The sequence below is a fragment of the Lissotriton helveticus genome, chromosome 3_1 (genome assembly GCF_964261635.1).
Source record: "Lissotriton helveticus chromosome 3_1, aLisHel1.1, whole genome shotgun sequence".
Classification (NCBI taxonomy): Eukaryota; Metazoa; Chordata; class Amphibia; order Caudata; family Salamandridae; genus Lissotriton; species Lissotriton helveticus.
Window position 1 is genome coordinate 542888560 of NC_136061.1, and position 26372 is coordinate 542914931.

Consider the following 26372-nt stretch of genomic DNA (forward strand, 5'->3'; position numbering starts at 1 on the left):
GTCGGACTGAAGGCCCAACAATGCAGCGCTCTAACTAGGAGACCGCCATCTTGGCTGGCTACGCCATGCCCCCCATGTCCAGATATATATGTTTGTGTGTGTGTGACAATTGTATTAAGCAAGCTGTGGATATTAAAATTCACCGGGCTGTCGTTGATTAAGTGGCTGATTTCTCTAACATGAACACTGTAGAATGTGATTAACAAATTACAAACGAGTGAATATAATAATGAAAAGTATACATACCAAAAAAGGATGTCAACATATACTAAGATAAAAACGATAATGAGTACCTATAATAAACAGCGATACAGAAATGTTATGCTCAAAGAGACAATGAAAAACCAAAAAACAAATGAGAAATGTGCATTCTGTGTCACAAGAGTCATAGTATACTTAAGATATGTAGACAGCCATGATGACTATGTGACTCTATAATAATTGTGTTAACCTATTGGTTATTTGCTACTCAGAAAGAAAACATGAAATTTACTACATACCAAACTATAATATAAGCTCTCTGGTCACTCATTTTGTGAGCATGGTTCACTCTATATCATTAACAGTTGAAAAAACGTTTTTAAAGAAATGAAAGAATGCACAAATAACACTATCAAACAATAAAGGTACCATTTTTATTTGTAAAAATAAACACCTGTTAAGAATGAAGTACGGTATGACATTAAATCAGCCTTCGGGTGTTGAAAGAATATGAAACTGTGCTTGGTTTGATTTTCAATCACTTACTGGAATACAAGTATTTTATATTTGCATCAAGTACAGAAATTTATAGAAGGCTTAAACATTATTTTACTGGCAAGAAATAAAGGCTAACAAAGCAATATAATATGATATTTATAACGAATGCAAATATAATACAGGCATCAGAAAAGTATCTTCATGCTTTCTCAACATATATTGCACATGCTAAAAACATACAATAAGTAGACGGACTTCTCAAACAAGAAATTTGGGATTTAAATCACTGCATTTGAAATACATAGAAATACAATTCATACACACTACAAGATTGTCACCATTTAAAAATATCAGTTTTCTGAAGCTCTGACCTAGGACTTATGTTTGTGTTAGGAAACAATTTTTAGCATTGAAGAATATTGCAGATTTAATTTATAAACGTAGCCTATTGTTATTTAAATGCAAATTAAGCATTGGTAAAAGACAAGAAAAGCGGTCTTTACATTCAATAAAAAATGATAAATGAAATTCACAAATCTATTGCTTTAATAACACTGAAAAAGTGATGTTTGTTAACACTGAACACATTTCACATGTTTAATACACTCAGATATTAAAAGGCACTCATCTTTATTTTACATGACAATAATGGCATGAATATTAAAACCAAAGTATATGTAACTAGGTTTCTCAACAGTACAATGGATGTAAAGCCATCCATTCAGTATTTGCTCTACTATCATAGCAAAACAAAAATTCTGACAGCTGCATAAAAGTACCAAGCATTACATTGCTGTGCTTTTAATAACAAAAAGCAGAAATACCCTGAGCTATTTCACTGTTGAATAAAGACAAAGAAAATGGTCCAGTACATAATGTCCAGCATTAGTGCACTTTATATGCCAGAGAAACGTGTTAATTGTTTTGGAAATTACTTTCTGGCAGACATTTGCCCAGTAAAAAATACACAACACACTCACATGCAGATACACGGGAGGACATGATACAAGTGAATATAGCCTTTTTATAGAAAGATGGCTGGAGCCAGCAGCACATCACAGTTGCGTACCCACCGAGTTGTGTACCCATTTTGCATGGATCAGGCAGACCAGAGGAACCTTTTATTTTAGTAGAGAAATCAGCAGATAAGTATTCCAAACCTTGCTTAAATCAAAGTTAAACACAAGAGAAAATATATTAAACATCCTTATGCACAGGTTTCTGTTTAATGTAGTTTTCCACAAACTACCTTACCATCGTGCCATGACAGACTGGTGCTAAGAATCATGCTTATGTTTAGCTGGAGGACGTCTCTTCAAGTCTAGGGATTATTTATCAAATGGCTGTATAATATCAGAAATCAGAAAGAAAGATCTCTACATTTGGAGCATGACTTCAACAACAACAATATATATGTGAAAGAGCAAAAAAAGATTTCAGACTATGAAGCACATTTCAAAGGGATAACCAACTGGCTAGTTTTAGTATGCTGAATCTTAAGGATGTACTTTCCTTATGGTTCTCTCAATGATATGATAGCTAGAAAGGCAAGTCTGAACCAGCATATTCAAACGTTGATTTTGCTTCATTGATGTATCCATGTGTATAAAGACAGATAGCAAATTTGTAGGCACTAATCGATCAAGTTATTTTCAAAAAGTGATAGTTACATGTAAATATGATACCAAAATTACAGCTGTAAAGGTTCATACTTTTAACATAATAAAGTAAATGAATAAGTAACTCTTAACTGTGTGGAAATATTTCCAATAACGATGCCTTCATTTTATACAGCATCTTTTCTTTACAAATCCTGTATAGACCAAATAGTATGACAAATCTGTTTTGTTGGTTTTGAAGTAACAATATTTTTGGTGGCTGGAGATGGATTTTTTCAAAGTTTAGCAGTGTATAATTTATATTTTCAGGCTGATAAAAGGCTTTTGTAGAAGGCTGACAATGCAGCCAGAGCTCAACTGGTGAGGACTATAAAAACTCATAAATCACCCACATTAAAAAGTTGTATTGCTATCATAAAACATCCTTAAGAAATTCAATAAATTAAATAATAACTTTGCAAAAAATACGAAACCAATGTAACAAATCACCCAAATTTTAGGTATCGTTCTGGATTTTTATCCCTACGATTTTAACAGTTTCAAAACCTCCTTCCCCGTAGTCATTTTAACAGTAAAAAAGGGACAAAAACTTAGATCAGTGCTTTTCCTGATTTGACACATGCAACAATGCGTCTTTGCTGCATACAAGGTAAAAATATGGCAAGTCAAAGCATAAAAAGACAGCAAAAACTTGATTTAAAAAAAATAAAAATACCATGTTAGTTAGTGGCCACTCAAACAAACGTTTAGGACAGTTAAGCATGCTGCAATCTTAAAATTGAGGATGGATGCAAACCAGAGAAATAGGAATGTTTTGGAAAACTAGCATGAATTGAGACTGTTTACTATCTTCAAACGTTTTAGAGGTAAAAGGGGTATTAATTATCAAAAGGGTAATTTTACAAGAACTATCCCACTGATTTTAACGTTCATGATTTAATTTGGCCCTGAGTAAATTGACACTCAAAAATAATATTGCTCAACCGGCTGTGCTCATAGGGTCCTCCTGGCAAAATAAAAGGATATGTTGGCCTCACATGATTAAAACCGCTATTCTTACAATTAACAAATTATCTTTGTAGCAATGGCAGTATCCAATGTGCCTACCTTGTAGTCTACTTAACAACTACTTCTTGTTTGAACCCAGAATGACTTAGTGTACTGTGAACATTGATTGCCTGCCTAAGCAAATCAGATTACCTTTTCAAAAGCCTAAAGCTGCTTGTGGATATACAAACTGAAATCGAGTTTGACAGTAATAACTTTGGCTTAAACTAGCCTTTTGTGCCCCCACAAGATCTACATTTGTGAAGCTGTCATTAGGCAGTGGCTCCAAAACGGCAATGGATTCTCCCTAATGTGAAGAGAAGCACTTGAGTGGCAATGTGAAGTACTAAATTGCTGAGAATATATGTAATGCTTCTGTATGCTCCAATGGCATTAGTGCACATATAATCATAAGCATGGAGAATTTATGAATGTCAATATATAATATACTGTCACCAAAGTAATACACTCTGTTTACACAAATTAAATCACAGTGAGACCAGAACTGCTCTTGATCATGGAAAGTGACATATTTAGGAAGATACATGCTTACAATTGCTACACATCAGTGATTACATTAATTCCAGGCACATTAGTGTCTAGCCTGTGCACCCTATTGGTGCCAAAACACCTGAATTCAAAGGCCAAACAATAAAATTCTATGCATGTAGGGGAACTGATGTTCATCTATTCTGACGACTGATGTGTAATTTGATTTAAACAAGTGAATAATGTAGTGCTGAGCCATTCATCTGTAACTTGGATTGCCACAAAACTGCCTCCTAATGCTTACTTGTCAAGCAGTTAAGGTATAAATACCTATCCATGTTTTGGCACTCTTATTTTTTAAGACATGCTGTTTTAGGATCATACACAATACCTGATGAATGTCTTCTCACATGTGTTTGCTGGGATACCATATAATTTACCATACTTTTGTTTGATTGCTCTTCTAGAACTACCCGTTTATTAAGGGTTCATGCTGCTTTCTTTCAACAAAATATTCCAGTCTCTGTGGCCATTTAGAATGTTTTATGAGGGATTAATCTTCCACATACTATTTATTTTCTCTGGGATCGATCACAACCAAAAATATTGTTGAAAACATTTATTATTGAAAGTAAAGGACTACATGGAATAACCCCGGAAGCAAGATTTTCCATCTGTTAAATTATGATTATCTGGAGTACTTTATGATAGCAAGTGCCATTTTCCCCATTTATTTAAGAGGTTCCTTACATACTGCAAACAGCATCAGTTTGGCACATTGGGCACTTCACTCACAGAAAACTCAGCTCTTTAGTTACTCTTTAGTTACTTGAACATGAATGCCCCTCTAAGATGACAGAAAACAGAGTTGAATAGACTTAACAGTTAGTGGCAACTCTGAAGGTCAATGGTTTCAGATTATTATGATAAGTAGTAACTCAGACATACCGAGACCACAATTTAAGCATTACCGAAGGCACCATTTACAAAGAGTATTATCAATCAATAACATGGCACTGAACAAAGGATCTGAAGTTTTGCAAATACTGAATAACATTTCTGAATATTGTTTTCAACTCTTACAGGCAGTTGCTGTGGACATTTGTCATTCTAGCTTCACATGTTGGCAAGTCCCATATGGAAGAGCATGCCGATATGCACTTAGTTATCAAGAGTATCAAACAATATATTAGATAACCATGAAAACTCGCTGATAGCCCCGCAGGGTAGTATATAGACTGCCATTTAGGATGTCCACAAAGAATGTTTATGAGCATAATTTATGTTCAAAGGTACTGATTTTATGCTAATTTGCATATGTATTGGTTGCACTAACTTCCTCACAAGGAGGTGTGCTCAAGGATCATAAGCAAAGATCAATGATGTAAACCAAGTGGAAAAGCATGTGAAAATAGATTCTCAATGATAAACATTTACTTATGTGCCAAAGACATATACTGTGATAGATTTCATCAGTAACTAGAGTGGGAAACATCTTTGTAATTTTTATATTTTTGCCATTTGGAAAGACATAATTATGAATGTTTATTATAAAGTCTTTTTTATGTGTGATAGAATATTCAAGGATGCACACAAGTACCTTCCTACATTGTAGTCTTCGAGGCCAAGACAGCAATTATCAAATAATTTCCCATTAGCATGACATTATGCTAATATTTATTTAAAACAGAATATATTATCTATGTTTTGTCCACGTAAATGGAAATATGGCTTTTAACAAACAAAAAAAAAGATGTAAAATCTCAAAACTTAAAAATGTATTCAGATATAAATCTTCAAGAGTCACATTTCTTTCTACTTTGTATAGTACCCAAAAATAATATAACAAAAATAGGACAAAAGTCAAAGGGCCATCTTTTCAGCCATTTCATTCACTTAAAATAAATAAAAAACAATCACATAAAACACCATCTTTTACAAACATGAAGGATCCACGCAGAAATCAATCTGCAAGAAATGTAAAATACAATTTTAGATCACTTAATATACAAAGCCTTCAGGTTTATTTGTTTTTTTTAAATCGTCTTTTCCTGTAAAGTTCAAACTGAACATCCTCTGTTGTCAACTAGCAAGTGTTTGGTCCTCGAGTAATTGCTGGTTCAAGCATAACATAGGTCTCTTAAAAAATACTTCATTCTTCTTTTGGTGCATTAGTTGCAGGAGTCAGACTGGGTCCATTCAACCTAGAAGCTTGAGCAGATAAAGCAGACAGTATTTTTATGATTGTTTGCTTTTCTAGAATTTGGCATGTTGTCCCTTTGCAGGAATTCTCTTAAAACAATCAAGAATTGCATATCTAACATGCAGCTTTTGTTGTATGTGTTATTACCCTGTTATGATCAAGTGTGTACTTACAGAATCAATGACTATTACAAAAGCTAACTGCAACAATAAAATGTAACATGCAAAATGTAAACAGCGGAAATTCAAATTACATCAAAGCTGTCATATGTGGTCACATTACTCTTCGCCTAAATATTCCATTTTGTAAATGCTTTTCGAATGTGTTTATTCATTCAAGTAAATTGCCTCCTATGATTAAAAAATATTATGGCAATGATCACAAAATATTTGCAATGAAGTAAATGCGTGAAAAACGTTTGTATCTATATTGTAAGTAAGACTTTTCAGATGCAGTATGTATAGTTTAACAAATCAAGCAATGTTTTAGGATACTACTTTTCATCTTTGAGTTAATTAAAGGCAAACTCTCACAGCTATGTAACTCAATATTTTAAAGAACGAGGTTAGGTTGACATAATTAGGAAAATCTTTTCCTTCTTGTAAAAATTGGTCACAATTGAGTTAATAGAAAGTTATTAAAAATATATTGTTACATTTGATGTCAGAGTCAATATTTAAATGCTGCAGTAGCTGTGGTAAATTCTTGTGCTAAGGAGACTCTATTATTGCCAGGCCACCTAAAATCAAATACTTCACTGCCATATACAAGCAGTTTGCATTCCCCATGCTCCTTTTTTCTGTTTTGTACACAACCTGCACATCCAATGATTTCCTGGGTTTATGCTTTGGACCTATGTTCAACAATTTTTCATTATATAGTATGTATGATACACCAAGAAAATAATGTACATTTATTCCTTTATAACAAGTCATGCTTAAAAAAATAACTTTATTTTCCATTCTTTCTCTAATTCTTAGTTCCTTTTGAAACAGGAGGTAGACATATGACATAAAACATTCTGAAAATTTACAAAGGCCCACATTATAAATTATGAAAAAGAGAGGTGAATGAGGAGATCATGTATCCAATCCAAAGAAAACCCTGCATATCTCAATTGATCCAATTCTTGCAAAGCCATTTAGTACCATGATCTGACAATAGGGATGTATGGGAGGACAACAATGTTTGCAAAGTGTGTAGTCCAGTACTCAAAAGGTTTCAGAGTCTGAATCATTTTCATTATATCCATCCTCCGGTCCTACATTGTTGCTTAGGGGTTTGCTGCATGAATGTATACTGCTCCCACTATTGGGGTCAAGGTAGATTGATGTTCTACTTAAATTGTCTTTTTTAAAACAAACAAAGTTGAAAGATGTTATCGTGCTGGAAGGAGAAAAAGGCATCATAGTAGCCAAAATGAGTGCCAAGCAGTCTGCCACGTCTTTGTTAGGAGCGCAAGCCAGGGCCGGTGTGTGACCTGAGCACAAATGCAGACAAAGCAACGGTTAGTACGAAAGGAACTATAAGGGGATACAAGCATTTTACGAATACATCTCTGCAGGGCTGAACATGGAAGAGATGTATATTGCTGACGTTTATGTTAGGTAGAAATTATTCATTTTAAAGAAGGCATGCTAGGGGTAGTGAAAGGATGCAAGGAAGGAAAAAATGTATATGAAAAAGGCCAAGCAACATGGTCACATATAAGCAGTCTTGGGATATTTTAAGCAGCTTACAAACTCACAAAAATCAATGTAAACACATACATCACAATTAGAATAAAATAATGTATCACACATTTACATAAATACAAACAGGTGGGGCACCCATGCACATCTTGGTTACTTTAAAAAACTAAATCTCATTTTAAGAACAATGGCTTGTCTTTGAGGTTGAACTGCTACATTAATTTGATCGCAAAGTTTCCTTGGCTTTACAACTATCCATTTGGCAAGTTTTTAGGGGTATATACTTTAGAATAGACACTAGAGCAGTACCTCCCAGGTGGTGAGTCTGTGAACTGGCTCAAACCAAAATGTCCTGCAGGACCAAATTGACAAAGTGCCTGTTATGCTGGACCTAGCTGTAAAAGAGAGTAGTGGTTTGTGAATATATGTGAATATATTGATGGATGCCTATGTCGCAGCCTGGCAAATATCCAGGGCAGGCACTCCACATGCCAATGCAGTAGCAGCATCAGCTTTGGTTCTGGTTGAAATAACCCGCAAGCCTTCATGCACCTGTTTCTTTCACTAATGTTTAACAAATCCTATTGGAGAGTCATCCAGCAGGACATGGTGTATTTATGAACAGCTCTGCCTTTCTTTGCTCCCACAAACCTGATCAAGAGTTCATCATCTACACTTTAGTGTCAATCAATATAGAAACTCAGAATCACCTTTGGTTCCAGGTGTTGGAGACACTCCTCTTCCTTAGAGCTGTGGGGTGGAGTGAAAAACATTTGTAGGGTGATGATGTGACCATTGTGAAAAGGCGTCACCACCTTTAATAAGAAGTAAACACAGAAACTAACTTGTCCGGATAAAAGGAAGTATAAGTATAAGGAGGGTGAACCGAGAGAGCCTTAAGGTTGCTCACACTCCGGGCCGATTTTTATAGTACTAAGAAAACCGTCTTCAGGGTATGCAATCAGAGAGGACATCAGTGCATGGGTTCAAACAGTTCAGTCAAATTCAAGTTCCACTGGGGCATAACAAATTGCGAGGGGGGAACAAATGTTGAAGCCCTTCCAGAACATGCATGACTACTGGAGACTGAAACATGGAAGGCTGACCTATCTATAGTAAGAAAGCAGAAACAGTGGACAGATAACCTTTGACTGTGCCCTAAGCAAGACCTTGCCACGCCAAAGACAATACAAAAAACAAACCCCCAGACAACTTTGTATGAAGTGGATTGACCTGTTTGGTCACGCACCGAGCCACAAACATGTCCCAACAACAGGCATAGACAGCCCGTTGAATTTTCGAAGGCTGGCGGCGGGCTGAGAAGCACGGTGTCGTACTGGAGCCCAAAATGAAGTAACTTTAAATACATGGAGAGTCACCTATCAAAGTGAACACAAGATAATTGAATTTGGATTACAATATACAGTCTGAGGATTCGATGTTTTTAAAGCAATTGTGGACTACTAATTGAAAGTGTGGGAGAAACTGAGGACTTTTCATGAATACTACTGGTTTCGGACTAGGGACTATATATTGGCATTAAGTATAAAATATAGTGATCCAGTTACGCTAGTGATCACCATAAGATTGGAGGATTAATTTCCAATGACTGCCCTGGGGAAGCCCCATTGGAGCGAAACGTGTTGGCTGTATTTTTTGCTGCTTTGTTCAATCATCTTACACCATGAATGATGCAAGAATCCATTAAATGGAACATATCTCACATTATTGAAGAGTCTGGATTGAGTCACCTATTGTGCATTTGTGCATTTTTGTAATATATTATGTTGCCTCTCTGTGTGCTTTAAAGTATAGACAGACTCAGTAGAGAGACGCCTGGCTGCCAAAATAATATCTATGACCTTGGGAGAGAACTCAAAAGTGCTCAACTGCCTCCGTTCAATCTCCAAGCATGGAGGTGGAGGGCCTGCAGGCCAGGGTGCAGAACCCTGCCATGCTGCTGTGGATAGGAGATCCTCTTGAAGGGGCAGCCTGATTGGATGATATGCTCAGGAGCTCGGGATACCAAAATCTCCTGGCCAAGCCCAGAACCATCAGGATGACTTGGGAGGAGACATTTTAAGGCATTCAAAAAGTGGACTCTGGCTTTCTAAGGGCCCCTCGATAGAGCAATCTCTGTCCTGCAGAGTCTTGCCCTGATGACCTTGAATAATTCTTAAACAGTTTGTTTTAAATACCGATGTGTGAGATTCTTTTACAGACATTTTGCAGAGAAACATTGTGTTTATGTTGCATGCAGCATCTATAAAAAAAGGTTATATTAGATCAAAACAGGACCTCACATATGAGAAATGAGAGGGCATCACAGAGATTATTTGCAGTAATATTAGTGTTCTGCTGCTATGTTACAATATTGAAAACACGTCACATCCCCAAATATTAGATGTAAACACATTTAGAATTTGGACGAGTGTGCCTGTGCAATCTCAGTGACCTCACCAAAGAGGGCATGAAAGTGCTGAAATTGGGTCATGAAGTCAAAGCTGTCCTGAACAAGGGCCCCCAAAATATGTTTGACCCAGGGCCCCCAAAGTCCTTAAGATGTCCCTGGACTTGGGCCCTGAAGGTCCTGATCTTCAGAACTCCGGGCAACAGTGGTATAACTGAAAAGGCACAAAGGAGTCCTGGGTTCCATTCTATGCTGAATGCGTCTTAGAGTGAGACCCACTTTAGGAACCCATTGCGCAGAGGTGCTAACATTGCACGTTCACGCAGTGGTGAACAGACTGAGCCAAGGTTCTCCCCATTCATGGAATAGACCATGCACCACCTCAGGATGTAACCACCATTTGTGATCCGCTAGGCATCGATGGCTGAGTTTGTCCTCCGTGGCATTCAAGGATCCTGCCAGGTGCTGTGCCACCAGAAAAATCCCTTGGCACTCCAGCCATGTCCCGAGGCGCAGGACTCCTGTCACAAGATCTAAAAACTCACACACCCTGCTTCCTGCAGTACCACATGGCAGTGGTGTTGTCTGCGAACACCTGAACCAGCCTTCCTAGAGGGCAGAAGGGCTTTCGGCAGCAAGCAGATGGCTTGTAACTCCAATAGGTTGATATAGAGCTGAGCCTCTGCAGGAAATCAGAGGCCTCGGAGCGCCACTTCCCATGGGTGGCCACCCCATCCCAGTAGAGCTGTATCAGTTACCACTGTTGGCTCTAGTCAGGGTAGGGAGAACAACATGCCACTGACCAAAAAAGAGGCCCTTAAGCCACCACTGCAAGTCTTTTGCAGTCTTGTCTGAAATCTGGAATTATGCAGGGAGGTCTCCTTGATGCTGCTGCCGCTAGGACTTCAAAGCCTACATATACTACCTAGTGTACTTGACCAGCAGGATGCAGGAGGCCATCAGACCCAGCAACCTCACACTCAATCTCACTGAGACCAATGACCAAGGCCAAAACATCAGGTTAATTTCCAAAATGTTCTGGGCTCTGGGGGATAGGTGAGAAACTACACCATGTCCAGAATGGCTCCAATGAAAGTGAGCATCAGTGAAGGAGTCAGGTGTGACTTTGGCACATTTATAGTGAATCCCAGCGATGTGATGAGGTTCGCCGTAGTCTAGAGGTGGGTGGTAACTGCCTGGGGGTAGCCCGCCTTCAACAGCCAGTCATCGAGGTACAGAGGCTGGGATCCGCAGCCTGTGCAGATAAGCTACAATTATCGGCACCACTTTCATTACCAACCAAGGTATGCTGGTAAGGCAAATGGGAGTACAGTGAACTGGAAATTCTCCTGGTCCACCGTGAACCACAGGTATCACCTGTGGGCATGAAGAATGGAATATGAAAATAAGCGTCCTGCAGGTCCAATGCCACCATACAGTTTCATTTTTGGGATTGAGGGAAGACAAGACCGGAGCCAAGGTGTACATCTAGAATTTGTGATTTCTCAGGAAGGTGTTGAGAGGACGAAGATCTAGAATACGACAGAGCTCTCTGTCCTTTTTCGGCACCAGGAAGTAGGGGGAATAACAGCTACGATCTTATTCTGGTGTCTGCATCATCTTTATGGCTTCTTTGGCCAGAAGAGGACTTGCTTAGAAAGGTGGAGAACAAGAATGTCAGAGGCTCTACAGACTCGGATAGCGAACAAAGCAGTTTCGGTGGTGGCCGGGTGCAGAGGAGAAAACAAGACTGAGGCAGGGGAGGCGTCTAAACCACTCCACTCCAGAGGCTTGTCATACCAGTTGTCTTCATGATATCCCAGATCACAGTAATCTCTGACTTCATAAGTGTCATTATCTAAATCTGTACCAATAATGTCATGCATAAACTGTCCCTTGCTCTGAGGCAGCGACACAGAGTCAGTTTCAGAAGTATGAGTGTGAGGAGCAAGCGTCATTCTGGGCCTTGGCTGAGTATGGTGCAGCGCTGCATAGGCATTGGACAGAACTATGGTTGGGACATCTAGCACTGCTGAAGTCAGCATAGGCATATGGCAGGCCTAGCCCACTGTGGGAACAGTAACAGTATCGTGGGTGGACCCAGAGGGCACTACTGGTGCTGAGGGAGGTTTTGCTGGTGTGTCCAAGTTAGGAAACCTCTCGATCCTATGACGCTCAAAGATACTCCACAGGGGGTCGATTGGGCAAACAGACACATCATAGCCTCCTGGGACTCCTGAATTTGAGCAGGGATGTCAATGGGCCTGGGAAATGCCCGCTGGTGCATGACAGAATCAGGGAGCTGCTCTGCGGAACAACTTTGGGAGCCGGTCCTGGAGATGTGGCGACCTGTTGTGGGACCTGGAATGGTGCAATGGGGAAGAACCCCGTTTTGACATTTTTGTTTTTATATGACTTACCTGAAGACCTAGATGACGAGTCCTCTGGAAACTGGACCTGGGATTGAGATCGAGAATGGCCCAGCCTCTGCAACTTTGACAGACTAGGAGCCTTGTGGTGTTGGGCAATTAAATGTTTTGCCTCCTACTCCCGGATGGCCTTTGGATGCATTCAGTTGCACTCATCACAGGTCGAGGATTCGTGAGATGACCCTAAGCACCACACACAGACCAAGTGGAGATCAATGGCAGATATTTGCCTGTGACATTCTCCATAAGGCTTAAACCTGGTCGACCTGTTGGAAAACATGTCCCTTGCACACTATGTAGAATTTGCAAAAAACACCTTGACTACTCTGAGAAAAAGATGTATCAGAGAGATCAGGTGAGCTGAGGATCTGCATCAATAGGGGCTGAAAGAAAGGAACTGATGTCAGTGCGCATGGGTGGTGCCTATAAAGCGAATTATGTTGGTGAGGAACCATAGGCGCCACGACCCGCGGTGCAGGAGTACTACTTAAAAGCTTTTCTGGATCCAGTCTGATGCCTGGAGAATATTCTAAGATGAGAAATCTGTGGTTAGAAGTTTTTATAAGAATGGGTATATGCTATGATGGATCCAGGGATTTTGCTTCTACCAGTGAGAGTCTTGAGTTGCGGTGGTGTAAAATCGTAATTTTGGGGAAGGTCAGGACCGATGAGATGATGATTGCCCAGCAGCAACTTAATTTTTGGCAGCTTTTCATTCAAAATACTAGGGATACAAAGTTGAATTTGGATCTTTGCATACATATCGGATACTTGATTAGCTACTGAATTTCGTATGCAGCTTATCCCTACTTCTCCTTTGTACAGCATGACACCTGTGGGGAATTATAAAATAGAAGACCTAGCACAAAGTACTCAATTCCTGTTTTGGGTTTTCATCTTATTTTTCTTTGTCACAACAATGGGATCATTTATTTCTGCTTGATCATATACCTAAATAGAAATGGTGGCCTGTAGATAGATGGATGGCGTAAAGCTATCCTTAACTTTTTCATAGTGAATAAGGCCACTGGTTGCCTCTCCTGAAACAGTGTTGATTTGTCTTAATCCAGAGAGCAGTAATGGCTCCATGTATGGTTCAAGGACAACACCGGTACCCTGCTCTGGATTTTCTGGTAAAGGGACAAAGAGAGTTAACTGCTTGCTGCTACGTGACTTACATCTCAAAAGTCCTAATTTCTCAGGTTCATATATCGAGCACCATTAACCTCAGTAGGGTTTGCGGAACTTGAACAGCAAAACTAAGGTTATGATTGTTGTTATTACTACTAATTGTAAACTCTCCGAAGTCTCCAAAAGGCGCTCCGCTGTCCCAGACCTTCAAGTGTCTTCTCTGTAATTCACTTACCTTGGTATGTGCTCTGCCCATCCACACACACACGCACCACAGTGTTGATGCTACCCGTGCTTTGAGTAGTCTCACGGCGCACCATGCCATGAGGATAGGAAAGGCTGTGGTAAGGATGATGAAATGGTTTGGAAGCCAGAGGATGGAAGCTCTCAGCAGGGGCTGACAGATCAGGAATTCAGAGAGATTTGAACATTGGACTCCTCTAAAGAATTCTAGGCTTGACCTTCCTATGCAGGAGGGATGATGCATAAAGGCATCCAGGGAATTGCTGCAGCCTCAAGTGGTCTGCTCACTGAATCCCTCCTTGGTTTTTGTTATCGTGGTTCGGTAGCTAGCAATTCATAAATAAAAGGCTAATCGATAATACGAAAACATTTTGCATTCTAGAAGAGCTGCGCCCTGTTGTCTAGTGTCCTGGTTCGGGCTGAAGACCAGTCTAGGGAAGGTGACAAAGTCCTCTTGCCTTAAGTACACATGGGTGGCGTGTAGTACACTGCTGGGTATCAGCACTGGACAGCAACACCTCTGAGCCAGTGTAACTCTCCCCGGGGTGGTCCTGGCCAGCTTGTTGGTTGCACCAGCAGCTTATGTATTAGTAACACCTTGACACACATATGTATTAGTCAGCAGGTGAGGGGTGAAAGCTTCTTACTTGGACAGACTCCTGGTTAAACATTAATCCAAGTAAGGATAAATGTGGAGCCTCTAAATATTAAGAAATGCTGCTATGGCGAAGCATAACTGGGTGAACGGTCAGCTTGATTTAATGATAAAAGGAAAGTATTGTGCTCTGAAATGGGAACCTAATATCAATAGGATTTGAGACAACTTGCGCTTTTCAAGGTTTACACTGAATAATAGAAGAAAGGAAACATCTGGTTTAAAACTATTCCTACTTCAAAATCAGTAAGAAGGCACCACCTTCAACCCTAAGATGTAGTAAGCATGCTGCCACTGCCAAGTTCTCCTACTAAAGCACAGGCAAGCATCATTCCCTTTTCATTGTTCTTGTATATGGAATATTCTTTTTGTGTGGCATCTCGCCAACGCCCTCAGGGGCTTTGTGAACCTGCCCAAGCTTCGGTTCCCTGCATTTTTATCTACAAGAGATTTGTGAGAAGCAAATCATGTTAAGGCCGTCAGGGAAGAGGCGCGACAAGTCTGCACGCGCTGCAGGGTGCGCATGTTCTCTGCCCTCTTTCCCCTACAGGTTGTTAGTGACAAGAAGGAATGTACAGAGCTCAAGGGATCCCACCAGGACAACTGCTGAGGAGTGTCCTATCAGACCTGGCACCGCTCATGACCGAAAGCACAGATGACCCATGGCAGGCGTCGATCAAGACCATGTCAAAGACAAAGGCAACAGTCATAGTCTCTGAAGTGTTTGGAATGAGCTTGATTCCTCCCACCTGAAACACACCACAACCTTGTAAAGCAAGTCATTACAAGGCACAAGCCGCCTTGAAATGAGCTCCATCATCACAGACATAGTCCAATAAAGAAACCCTTCCTTTGTACACTGAAATGCAAAAGCATTTTGCTTCGAGATAGCAACGAGTTTTAAAAGCTCATTGGAAGGAGGTTGGTTAAACTTCAAAACGACTTACTGAAAGAGTAGAGGGTTGTTATTCAACAAAACCTTATCTCAATGTATAAAAGCATGACAAGATACATTTGGCTGTTGGAAGACATAATTGTACAAAGAAAGCAGCTTTAAACGTTGTATGTTTTTAACGGTATTCGTCATTAAGTCATAATAGGTGAGAGAAAGATTTGTTTAAATCCCTCGGTAACCCAATGTACATTTTGCTCTTAAGGGTATATTGCACATTTTGGATTGCCACTCAACTCTTTCAAAAGCGTGGTCCACAAACTCAGTGATGTTCAAAGTAAACGCCGTGCGTATGAGCCGGTGCGGATCAGACTCATTCCTTCCCAAGGTTGTGAGGCAAACAGGAGGGACAGGACATTGGATTGCCTACCAGCATCTCAGATCCACAGATGCAAATAGGCATAGCCTGTCCAAAGTATTAACCTGAATCATGTGAGAAGGAAATGAACAGAATAAACAATCAGAGGGAGGGAGAAGAGAGGGGCTGTGCAAAACTCGACTCTGTAACTTTACTAAAATCATGATTTCCTGCCCATGGATAGGGGAATCTACATTGTCACTCTGAGGCATTGAGGCTGGTGTTACGTTGGAATCAGCGTAACAACGTTCAAAGCATGTACTTTCTAATAGTCTGAAGTAAAGGTCTGAAACAGCGTGTGACCAAGACCATTACACAAATCCAACGATATAATAATGGCTGCTCTACAATCTCCAACAACAGCCCTATCCCTTGGGAGCCCCCAGACCATCTCCCCCTTCCACCCTTGCCCCTTCTCCCTGGAGTGTGGCGGATTTGCATCTCTCGCCGCAAGGAGACATCTCGCATATATGTGATCGATGTAATATGTTGGACATCATGGCTTGATTACCCCCAAACACCTGGACTCTTCATATCGGTAAGTAATCTTTTCAAATGTTTATACCCAGGCATAAACAATTGCTGATAGTTTTTCCACGGCGTATATGGAGTAAATCGTACCCCACCACTGTTCTACTGAGGGGTTTGTCCGTCTCTTCCACATTTGGGCAAGAGCAAGACGTGCAGCTAAAACAAAGTGTGTAATCAATTTCCTCATTGGGGTGGTCAAAAGATATGTCGCTGTTCCAGTGTTCGCTAATAAAATCATTGTGGGATTGAGCAGCAAAGAGATTCCAGTATAGTGGTCTGATGTGAGATATGTCTCCCTATAGGTTTGGATATGAGCACATGACTACAAAATACTTAGCAGAGTTCCTTTTTCTCCGCAACCCTTCCAGCAGTGATCTGTGCTTCCAAAAAATGCTTTCAGTCTGACTCGGTGCAGGTACCATGTGGTGAGTAATTTGCAAGCTTTTTCTTTATGCTGGCTGCAGATGAAAGATTTAGCTGCTCTCATCTACATTGTGGCCCATATGTCACTCGTTATTTCTATATTGAGATCCCTTTCCCAGCTTAGCTCATACTTGTGTTTGGTTTGTAGTGCAGCCCTAACTATATCAATAGAGCCAAGTAATGCCTTAACATCATACACTGCCCATTAATAGGGTTTCTATGTGTGTGCACTTTCTCCCAGCTATGGGATGAATATTCCTATTTCTGACCAAATTAGGGGCTGTATAGAGTCGGTATTTATATCTTGCCTCCAGCCCCAGACGCTGACTGAGCTTTTCTCTCACTAAGCGGAGTTTGTCCCCCAAAAATCCCTTAAAAGTGGTGATTGAGAATGGTTCCAGGACCGGAACCTTAAGTCAGTCGTGCATGGGGGAAACTCACGATTACAAAGCAGAGGTGTCAGTCGCGATGTAGAACAGAAGCAGCTTTTTTGCACGTTATTTACTTCCAATAGTCAGTAAAGGGGATGGTGGTTGGAGCATGGTAGTGGCCCTGTGCCTTGCTTTTTGGGGAAGTCAGATGAGATGTTGCATGGGAACCTTAGCACAGGCCTTCTCCACCTAACTTCCAAGGCTTATTCTCAGGGTAAAAGTTCCAATCTAGAGCCAGATGGATCTGAATGGCCTGGAGCGAAGCTTTAATGTCAGGAAGACCCAAGCCTCTCTCAGATATAGAGTTGTATTTGATACTCTTGGTGCTCTACCGCACCACACAAAATGTAATATTTGTGCTTGAATTTGTGACAGTGTCATCTTTGGGAACTGCAATGGGAGTGTTTGAGCCAACTATAACAGCCTAGGCAAGAAGTTCATCTTTACACTGGCTATCCTACCCAGCCACGAAATCTCCAGCCTTCCCCATCTGCACAAATCCTTATAAAGTGTTTGAAGGAAAGAAGGGACGCTGCAGTCATATAATGATTTGGTTGAGGATGAAAGCCGATTCCCCACATATAGAATATCATTTATAGCCTAGGCATACTCTGCCTGTAAGAATGGACCATGTGTGACATTGAGGGAGTCTGCGACTTTCAGCCCCATTGATTTAGCATAGTTAACCCTGTACCCAGATACTTCTACAAACATGATTAACTCCTCCTGTAAAGCTGATAATGAAGTTTCAGGAGATGTTAGAAAGCAAAGAACATCATCGGCGAATAATGCCAGTCAATGCTCCATATTCCCAACCTTAACCCCCCTAAATGGCTGAGTTCTTAGTGATACAATGAACCAGAAGTTCAATTGCGAACGCAAACATCACAGTGGAGAGGGGGAAGCCCTGTCTGGTCCTTATCGGTATATTAGCCGAGTACTGTCTGGTAATTTTAATCTTTGTTGAGGTACGTTGTTTGTTGGCTCCAAGGAAAATATTCAATAACAATCCTAACAGAGGTTTTCCACTCATTTTGTGCAGGTAAGCCCACTCAACCCTATTTAGGGTCTTCTCTGCATCAAGCGATAGAAGGACCATTGGTTGGGAGTGGCGCTTGGCCACATCCATCAAGGCTACACCTTGCCTTATATTGTCCCCCAGCTTGCCTTTTCCAACTAAAATCCACCTGCTGGGCTGATCAGTGTAGGCCAGACGTCTTAGAGCCTCATCACCAAATTTGACATCCCAATTGAGTAAGATAATCGGGCGATACGAGGCACATGCCTGGAGGGTCTTTCTTAGGTTTGAGAAGCAATGCCGATTCTGGACATGATCATAGACTCAGACACCATTCAGAGAGCGCTAGCTAAGGTCATGGTACAAGCGTTTTTAAAATGAGGGCGTGAAGCCATCCAGCTGTGGGTCCTTTTGGCTGTGCATATTTCTGAAATTGGTTCCATAAGATCCATCAAATCATCTCTTAAATTCTGTGATGTATTCCTATAGGTTCTGTATCGATCCCCCTATTCCTGACCCTATTCTGGTTAGCAAACTAACAAGGTAACTAGCAGCCATCCCATGAGGCAGAAAACCCCCATGATGCAGGAACCGTTATCTGATAAAGCCACACTACGGCACAGGAACGTGTTATCTGATTAGGTCATAACGCTTGCCATCTAATTAGACAAGCGATATTCCTCCAGCCCCTGATAAGGCATACGGAGTTCTCATAACAAATCAAACCTATGACAACCTGGGAAAAACCCTGCGGCCATTGTTTTGATTTCACCGAGAACTTCAGCAAAAGAATGTGCTAACGACCTGGTCGTATGACATCCTTATTGACGTATCTATGTCCATCCTTACGTCAATCTCGGCACCTTAAAGGTATAAATATTACCGATATTGCCACTATGCAAACACACGCGGTGGTGACGAGATCGGAGCAGCCAGACTTGCCGAAGCCCAGAGCAGAGCAGACCCCGCTGGCGCAGCCCCGCCTTCCTGACGCGCTGAGAACGAGCAGCTGCCTATTTCTCCTGCCGAGAAATCCAGCTCCGGCGCTTCCGGGTAGCCCTCGCAGGCAGCCTGGAATATCGAGACCAGAGACGAGAGGTACCATCCCTCATCCATCCTAGATTCCAGGTACAGAACTGAATAACCCCTCACAGAGAATTCTTTAGTCAGTCACTTGGCAAAACAAACTTAACGTAAACTGTAACTTTCTATTCCCGCCCACGTATTAGGCTTAGGTCAGATACACGGGGTAGGCGTAGCTAGAAACACCAGTTGAGTACGATTAACCAAATGTATATGTGTATGTAATATATTTTATTCATTTTAAACCTTCATATGGCTTAGAAACCATATCAATGTTTTTACAGTATTATTTTATACTTCTGCTTTTAATGTATGCACTTTACTTAACCATAAGTATTGCAATAATATCGATCCATTTCTCTTGTATGAGAAAAGAGACTGATCAATAAATAGCATCTTTTATTGAACACGCCCGTCTCTTCCTTTTCTCTACAATCTGATGAGACTAAGAATGCACGTACTGACTGAGTAAAATAAATTGCCTTTTGTTCACACGACTCTCGAGATACACTCTTGATTAGGGGACAGCAAAGTTGTCATGTTCTATGGTTGTCAGAAACGAAATCCCTTCTTGTCTATCCAGGGAGGTTCAACTCCTCCTTGCCTATTCGAGAAAGTTTCTAGTGAACTCTGAGCTAGCTGGCAAACCCAAAACTTTAAGTCTAATATCGACAGTAGTAGACCTAGTTAACGTCTGGTCTAGGCCTATACTATTGAAGGTATTATTCCAATGCGCAGAGCCTATTGGGATAATAGGAACTACACTACATGGCGCCCAACGTGTTTGGAAGGGCGATACAACTAACGTAAGACATTTAGAGTAACTCAGTCGTGCTTTCTCACTCAGACCCCTTTTTTCCCATAATACTCCAAAGACGTCTGGAGTGGGTGAAAGGTAATATCCGCCAAACCTCGCAGGAGGAAACTCCTATGTATGGTACTTGGTTTAGTCAACGTTGAAGGATAAACCGTTCCAAAATATTGTGCATCTAATCTTTGTTTCCATAAGAAACCTGATCTGCAAACAAACAAAATAACCTTCTGTCGGTACAATGTCAGACAGTGAAGGAGAAAGAGAGGCAGTTAGATTAGCAACTGAAATAGCAGCAGCTGATACTGCACTGCAAGACGCAGACCCGGATATAATACTCATCCCGGTCATTAAAAGGAAATCTATAACTTTAAAACTTATAGAAAATGGACTGACACCTAGAGGTGGTACAGTCATATTCGTAATTGAGGCACACGAATATCGGCAGACAGAGGTATACTATTCATGGATACATTTTCCAGCAGCAAATGCTGTAACAAAGTACTTCCACTATTACAAAGTAGAGGAACCTCCTGGAGAGTACACTCCTTTCGAGGAGGTGGAAGTACCACTTAAATTTCAAGAGCATTTGCTCTTATTTAATGGCGCCCTAAAACATAATAATCACATCACCAGGCTCGGTCCTTTAGGTATACCAGGAGCAACGTGGCCGGTCCTAGCCGGATACACACCACATCCAGACATCAATGGGATGTCTGCAGCAGAGCTGTTAACACAGCTAAAACAATTAATAAAAATACATAGACAATTAGTCCAATATGTGATGCGGACTTCAACAATTCAGCCAGCAATTAAAATTCCACAGCTGACCCCTCACCAGGGGAACACAAATAAAATTACACCACAGAACATTCAATCATGCCTAGGTAAAGTACCAGCTAAACGGGAACAAATACCATTCTGGTTAGCACAAAAAATCACCCAAATCGAGGCTGTGTTTCCAGACACCACCCCGTTAGAAAAACACAGGATTCTGACTATCTGTCTTCCAATGGGAATCGCACCACACATTGAGGACTGTGACACTTGGGGTACAGTCTTTGCTTCCATCTACACAAAAACGCACGGTGTTCCATCCATTTCGGTAATACCAGATGTGCTAAAACAAATTCAAGATGAATATGGTCCAGAACCCGCTTTAACTCTTGGTATGAAATTACTAAAAGACTTCAAGCAGGTCTCGGCTATATTATTAGCCAACATAAAAGGAGAACCAGCGAACGTGGCGATCCGCCAGAGGTTAAAAGAGACAGATATAGCAGACCAACCAGCTGAAATTGCCAGAATCATAGAAAAATCCTATGAGGAACTAGGTAGAGATAGTTTAGGTGGAATACCAGTAAAACCACAACTGATTGAAAGTCCTGAAAAAATATTTTTTAATAATAACTCAACATCACAAAAAAAAAGAGCTGGGATGGAAACAAACAATCCAATCCTAAAGAAAAGAAATTCCAGTCCAGAGGAAGGTCTCCTAGGCGAAGAGAAAAATCTCCGAACCAAAGACACAGGTCACCCCAGAGTGACCCCTCTGGGAAAAGATATAACCTTAGAAATAGGGATAATATAAAGAAACCTGATAGATATCAAGACATTGATACACGTCCCTCTCAATCTTTTCAGACTTCCTCGCAGAAATCGGAAAGAAGAGGACGATCAGAACAAAGAGAAGAGCACGCCAAGTCCAAAGACAAGGAACCTGCTAAGCTAAAAAAGAAATTACAATTTCCAAAAAAGAAGGTAGCCAGTATCAAGGTAGTTAACAATGCCGAGAATACTGAGGACACAACTGAAAAACGGAGAATGGGCTCAGACAATGCTAGACAGCGCAGCAGAAGTGAGCATAGCTCGCAAAGTCCTTATGAATCATCTGGAGACAGTGGACACGAATGAATATCTTCAAGTGGAAACTGCAGACACCAGAGTTAGCAAACCTCACAAAATATATGAAATAACATTACGTATAGAAGGGGATAAGACTAGAAAAATAAGGGGACTATTTTGGGATAATCTCTCCAAGGGCTATGACATCCTTCTAGCTGAAAAAGACTGGCCACCAGAATTTGTCAGGGAGTGCCCTCATGGCGAAGAAATAATTATGCCTGCCTTCTCAAATCATATCCCAATTCATAAAAAATACACACTTGCCAGAAAGTGGGCAGTAGCCCTAGCTCCTGCTTTATATAAAAATCACGTAGGATGGGATGAGGACTCTCCTCCTCACAAAATCCAGTTAAAATCACAACCTACTGCACAGAGGCAGTACCCAATTAAGCAAGAAGCTAAAAAACAGGTAAAAGAAATCCTAGATCAGCTAGAATACCAGGGGGTGATTGAAACTTGCACCTCACAAATGAACAACCCTTTGTTTCCGGTCTCCAAACCAGACAATTCATATCGTCTAGTTTTGGATTACCGACACCTTAACTCATGTTGCAAAACTTTTGCAGTGCAAAACTCGCATAGTGCTGCACTAATGAATAACATAGTGCGCAAAAAATACAAAACAACATTAGACATCTCTAATGGATTCTTTTGTCAAAACATAACACCAGAGAGCAGATATTTGTCTGCATTCTCAATAAATGGCACTCAAAAACAATTCTGTCGGTTAGCCCAGGGGTACAAGAACAGCCCAGGAGTATTCTCAGCGAGAGTAACAGAATTACTACAAACATATGACGACGAAGCATTATTGTATGTCGACGACATATACTTAACAGATGATGACTTGGAGACTCACTTGAAGAGAGTGAACACCATAATACTTGGGTTCGCAGCAGAGGGTTACAAATTCAACTTTAAAAAATCCAGAATTGCCCATCTGACAGTCCTGTTCTTAGGATATGAATTATCAAGTGAAGGCAAAAGCCTGGCTGACAATTTCCTAGAGAAATGTGCCGTACTCCAAGCACCTAGAACACTAAAAAACCTACAGTCAATTCTAGGCTTCCTAAATTTCGGAAGAACATACATTGCAAATTACGCAGAAAGGGTCAAACCCCTTTATGATCTAATAAAACCGGATTTTAAAAGAACCAATTGGACTCAAATACACACAGAAATTCTGAGATCCTTACAAACAGACATGCTAATTAAAACAAAATTAGAAACACGTGATAACACACGCAATCTTGTGATTCGAGTCATCCCAGGAAGATGCGGATTCACATACCTGACCTCTAATGAGGGAGAAAAGGTACCAATTGCATTGAAATCACACTTGTACACAGAAGCTGAAAAGAAATTCAGCATTAAAGAAAAAATTGTTCATGCAGTTCAAACCGCAATAGCTAGAGAAAAAGATCAAGCAGACGGTAGACACACCACGGTCAGAACAGCAGAATCAGCCTTTGAGGCATTAACAACACCATGTAATTTACCAACAACAACATTGAATCCGGAATGGATACAATGGGTGAATTCAATCACAACGGACAAAGTATACTACTACTTTGATCCAGAACTAGAGGAACTAAAAAATCTAGAATATGAAAGAACATTCCCTCTGCCAATCGACATTCTGCCCTTACGACAATACGCTTGTGTAATCTATACAGACGGACATGCTCAACCTTCCGTTTGGGGAGAACAAGCATACAACCCAACATGTGAGATCACAAAAGAAGTGTGGCGCGGAGGTAAACTAAGACCTCTATTAACAAAAACACACTCAGTAGAAACTAATTCAGAACAACAGACTGAAATAATAGCATTGAAAATGGCGCTAGATAATGCAGATCGCGAATTCCCGACACTTATAGTGTCCGATTCATATTACTGCGTCAAATCATATAACAACGATTTGCAGACATGGATTCAAAACGGTTACAAAGATGACACAGATGCAACAATAAAGCAGAAACTGCTCTGGGAACAAATAGCTCTTTTACAAAAAGAACTACCAAAGACTCACGTGACACATTCACTGAGTCATCAGCGTGACGGCGTTCACGTTGCAGGGAATTCATTGGCTGAAACAGCCACAGCGGTAGCAACTAAATCGGCTTCCGTAGTTCAGAAAAAGCGTACAGTGAAGTATATTGACGGTGAAACAGTGCTGGCGGTGAAAACGTCATCAAAAGGTGACTGCTCAGCGCTACCGATCAACTATCCACTCAATTATACATACATAATCGATGCAAACTCCGTCCCTTTTGCTCGAATCCCTGGAGTGGGGGATAGAGTGATTCCAAACATGGACAGGAGAAACTTGTTAATAGCAGACGCACATATGGGCGAGGGTCTCAGACACCTCAAACTAAAAGATTCTCTGGAAGAATTACAATCAAGGTACTGGTGGCCAGGCATGAGCCTGCATCATACCATTTTTGTAAAGAACTGCCAAAACTGTAACAGAAATCGCAGTGGTGAGAGAAACGGTGTAATACCGTGTCGTTTCACTCCAGAAAAGATCAACAGTAAAAAGCAAAGCGTCCGATTAACATATACAGGCTAGTTTCCACTTATAATGTAGATCACCGGCACTCGGCTGACGTCTGGACTGTTATACAAAGATTTGCGTGTCTAAATGGCATATACGCTAAGAGCATGCTACGTTTGACCATTGTTTTTAATCTGGCCCTCCAGCCTGAGGGGAAACATGGCCAAATGAGCATAGCACAGCGGGAATCTTCTCACTTCCTTCCTGAGGGATACTGGATGGTGTAAAGAAAAAACCAAGGCATAAAGCAATCTATAACGGAAAGGTATTAGGTTCGGGAGCTGGGTGGGTCAAACATCTAATAAGTGTCCAACGTAGTCTAAATAACCTGCCAAGAAATTCTCTGAAGGGATTCAGTCCGTACGAATTATTATTTGGAACTAGGATGTTAATCTCTGACCTTGACAGTCAGACTTCAGTGGTAAAGGAAAAAAGCTTTGATATCAAAGATCATTTGGCTATTTTACAGGACTTAAACGAAACAAGAAAAGACCTGAGCAACATAAAGTTGAAACAGCAGCCAACAACCACTGAAGAACCACCACCTGTCCCAGCAAGACCTGTCTGGATTCCAAAAATCGGGGATCTAGTCAGAGAAAAAATCGCGGTAAAGAAGGAATTTGGGCCTTCTTACAGAAAAGCAGTTCCTGTCTTGTCTGTCAACGGGACAAGATCAGTTGTACTACCGCCGCTTGCTGGTAAAAAGGAGAACCGAGTTGTATCCATCGACCTGGTAAAACCACAATCATGTGGCCGATAACAAATAGTAGGCCAAGTGGACTCCCCATAAGTAGCAGAACACCAAGGTTTGCTACCAGTACAGAGGTACTAACAAAGAGGCTAATCACATTCGAAACGCCTACAGAAGAACAACAAGGACTATGCAACAATGCAATGGAACTTAGACCTCTGAAAACCCAAATAAAAACATTTAGCAGAGACACACCAACCTATAATGAAGTAACAAACGAATATGCAAGAAACAGTAATCCTGAAGCTATTGGAACAATTGACAGAACTGCATCCGGCTACTTCATAAACTTCGATGATTCCTCTGAAGGCTTCACTGAATCAAAAACACAGCCATCAACAAAAACCTTTAAAGATAAAGTTAAAGTACTTTTGAAACAACTGAAAGAAACATATCTAATTTCTCCATGGATCGAATTTTGGGTGGGTTTTGGTGCATTTATCCTCATACTTTGGCTCATCATGATACTTACTTTGGGACGCTTCATTGAGGGAAAATATGCTAAAATGGACACAGCAAGTCAGAAAATCAACTTGATCCTCAAACCACACACATCTTCACACGTCGAGAAAAGAGAACTTTCTTCAGTCAACTTCACAGCCAATCCTATACCGGGTGGGGTAGCATGGGATAACACTGACTATGAAATCTATGGTCCGGTTGAAATCCTGAAATATCCACACCAAATTAAAATCTCATTGAGTGACTTTGTAAAACCAAGCACATTTGCTGATGATTGGGACTTTGAAAGTACAAACAATATGATGTCTGACTTAGTGATGTCTGCTAAATTTACCAAACATGATTATTTGCAGGGTTCGACAAATTATGATAGTATGTACTGTTATAACCACTATGGTAACCATTTTCTACATAGATCTGCACAACCTAGAAATGTTTTAAATTATAATCAATGGGAACATTGTGCAACCC

At 40.6% G+C, this 26372-nt stretch overlaps 1 protein-coding gene across 6 annotated transcripts in view; it reads right to left on the reverse strand.

The window, feature by feature from the left end:
- Positions 1 to 616: 616 nt before the first annotated feature.
- Positions 617 to 26372, reverse strand: part of ANKRD44 (ankyrin repeat domain 44) — a 766729-nt gene continuing 740973 nt past the window's right edge. For 3 of the 6 annotated variants that reach the window (XM_078680434.1, XM_078680433.1, XM_078680431.1), the window contains one exon: positions 617 to 6065. In XM_078680434.1, the coding sequence (XP_078536560.1) occupies positions 6007 to 6065 (59 nt within the window). In that variant the 3' untranslated portion in view covers positions 617 to 6006. Of the gene's footprint in view, positions 7538 to 26372 lie in introns of all 6 variants that reach the window. The other 3 variants (XM_078680432.1, XM_078680428.1, XM_078680429.1) reach the window with 2 other exon arrangements.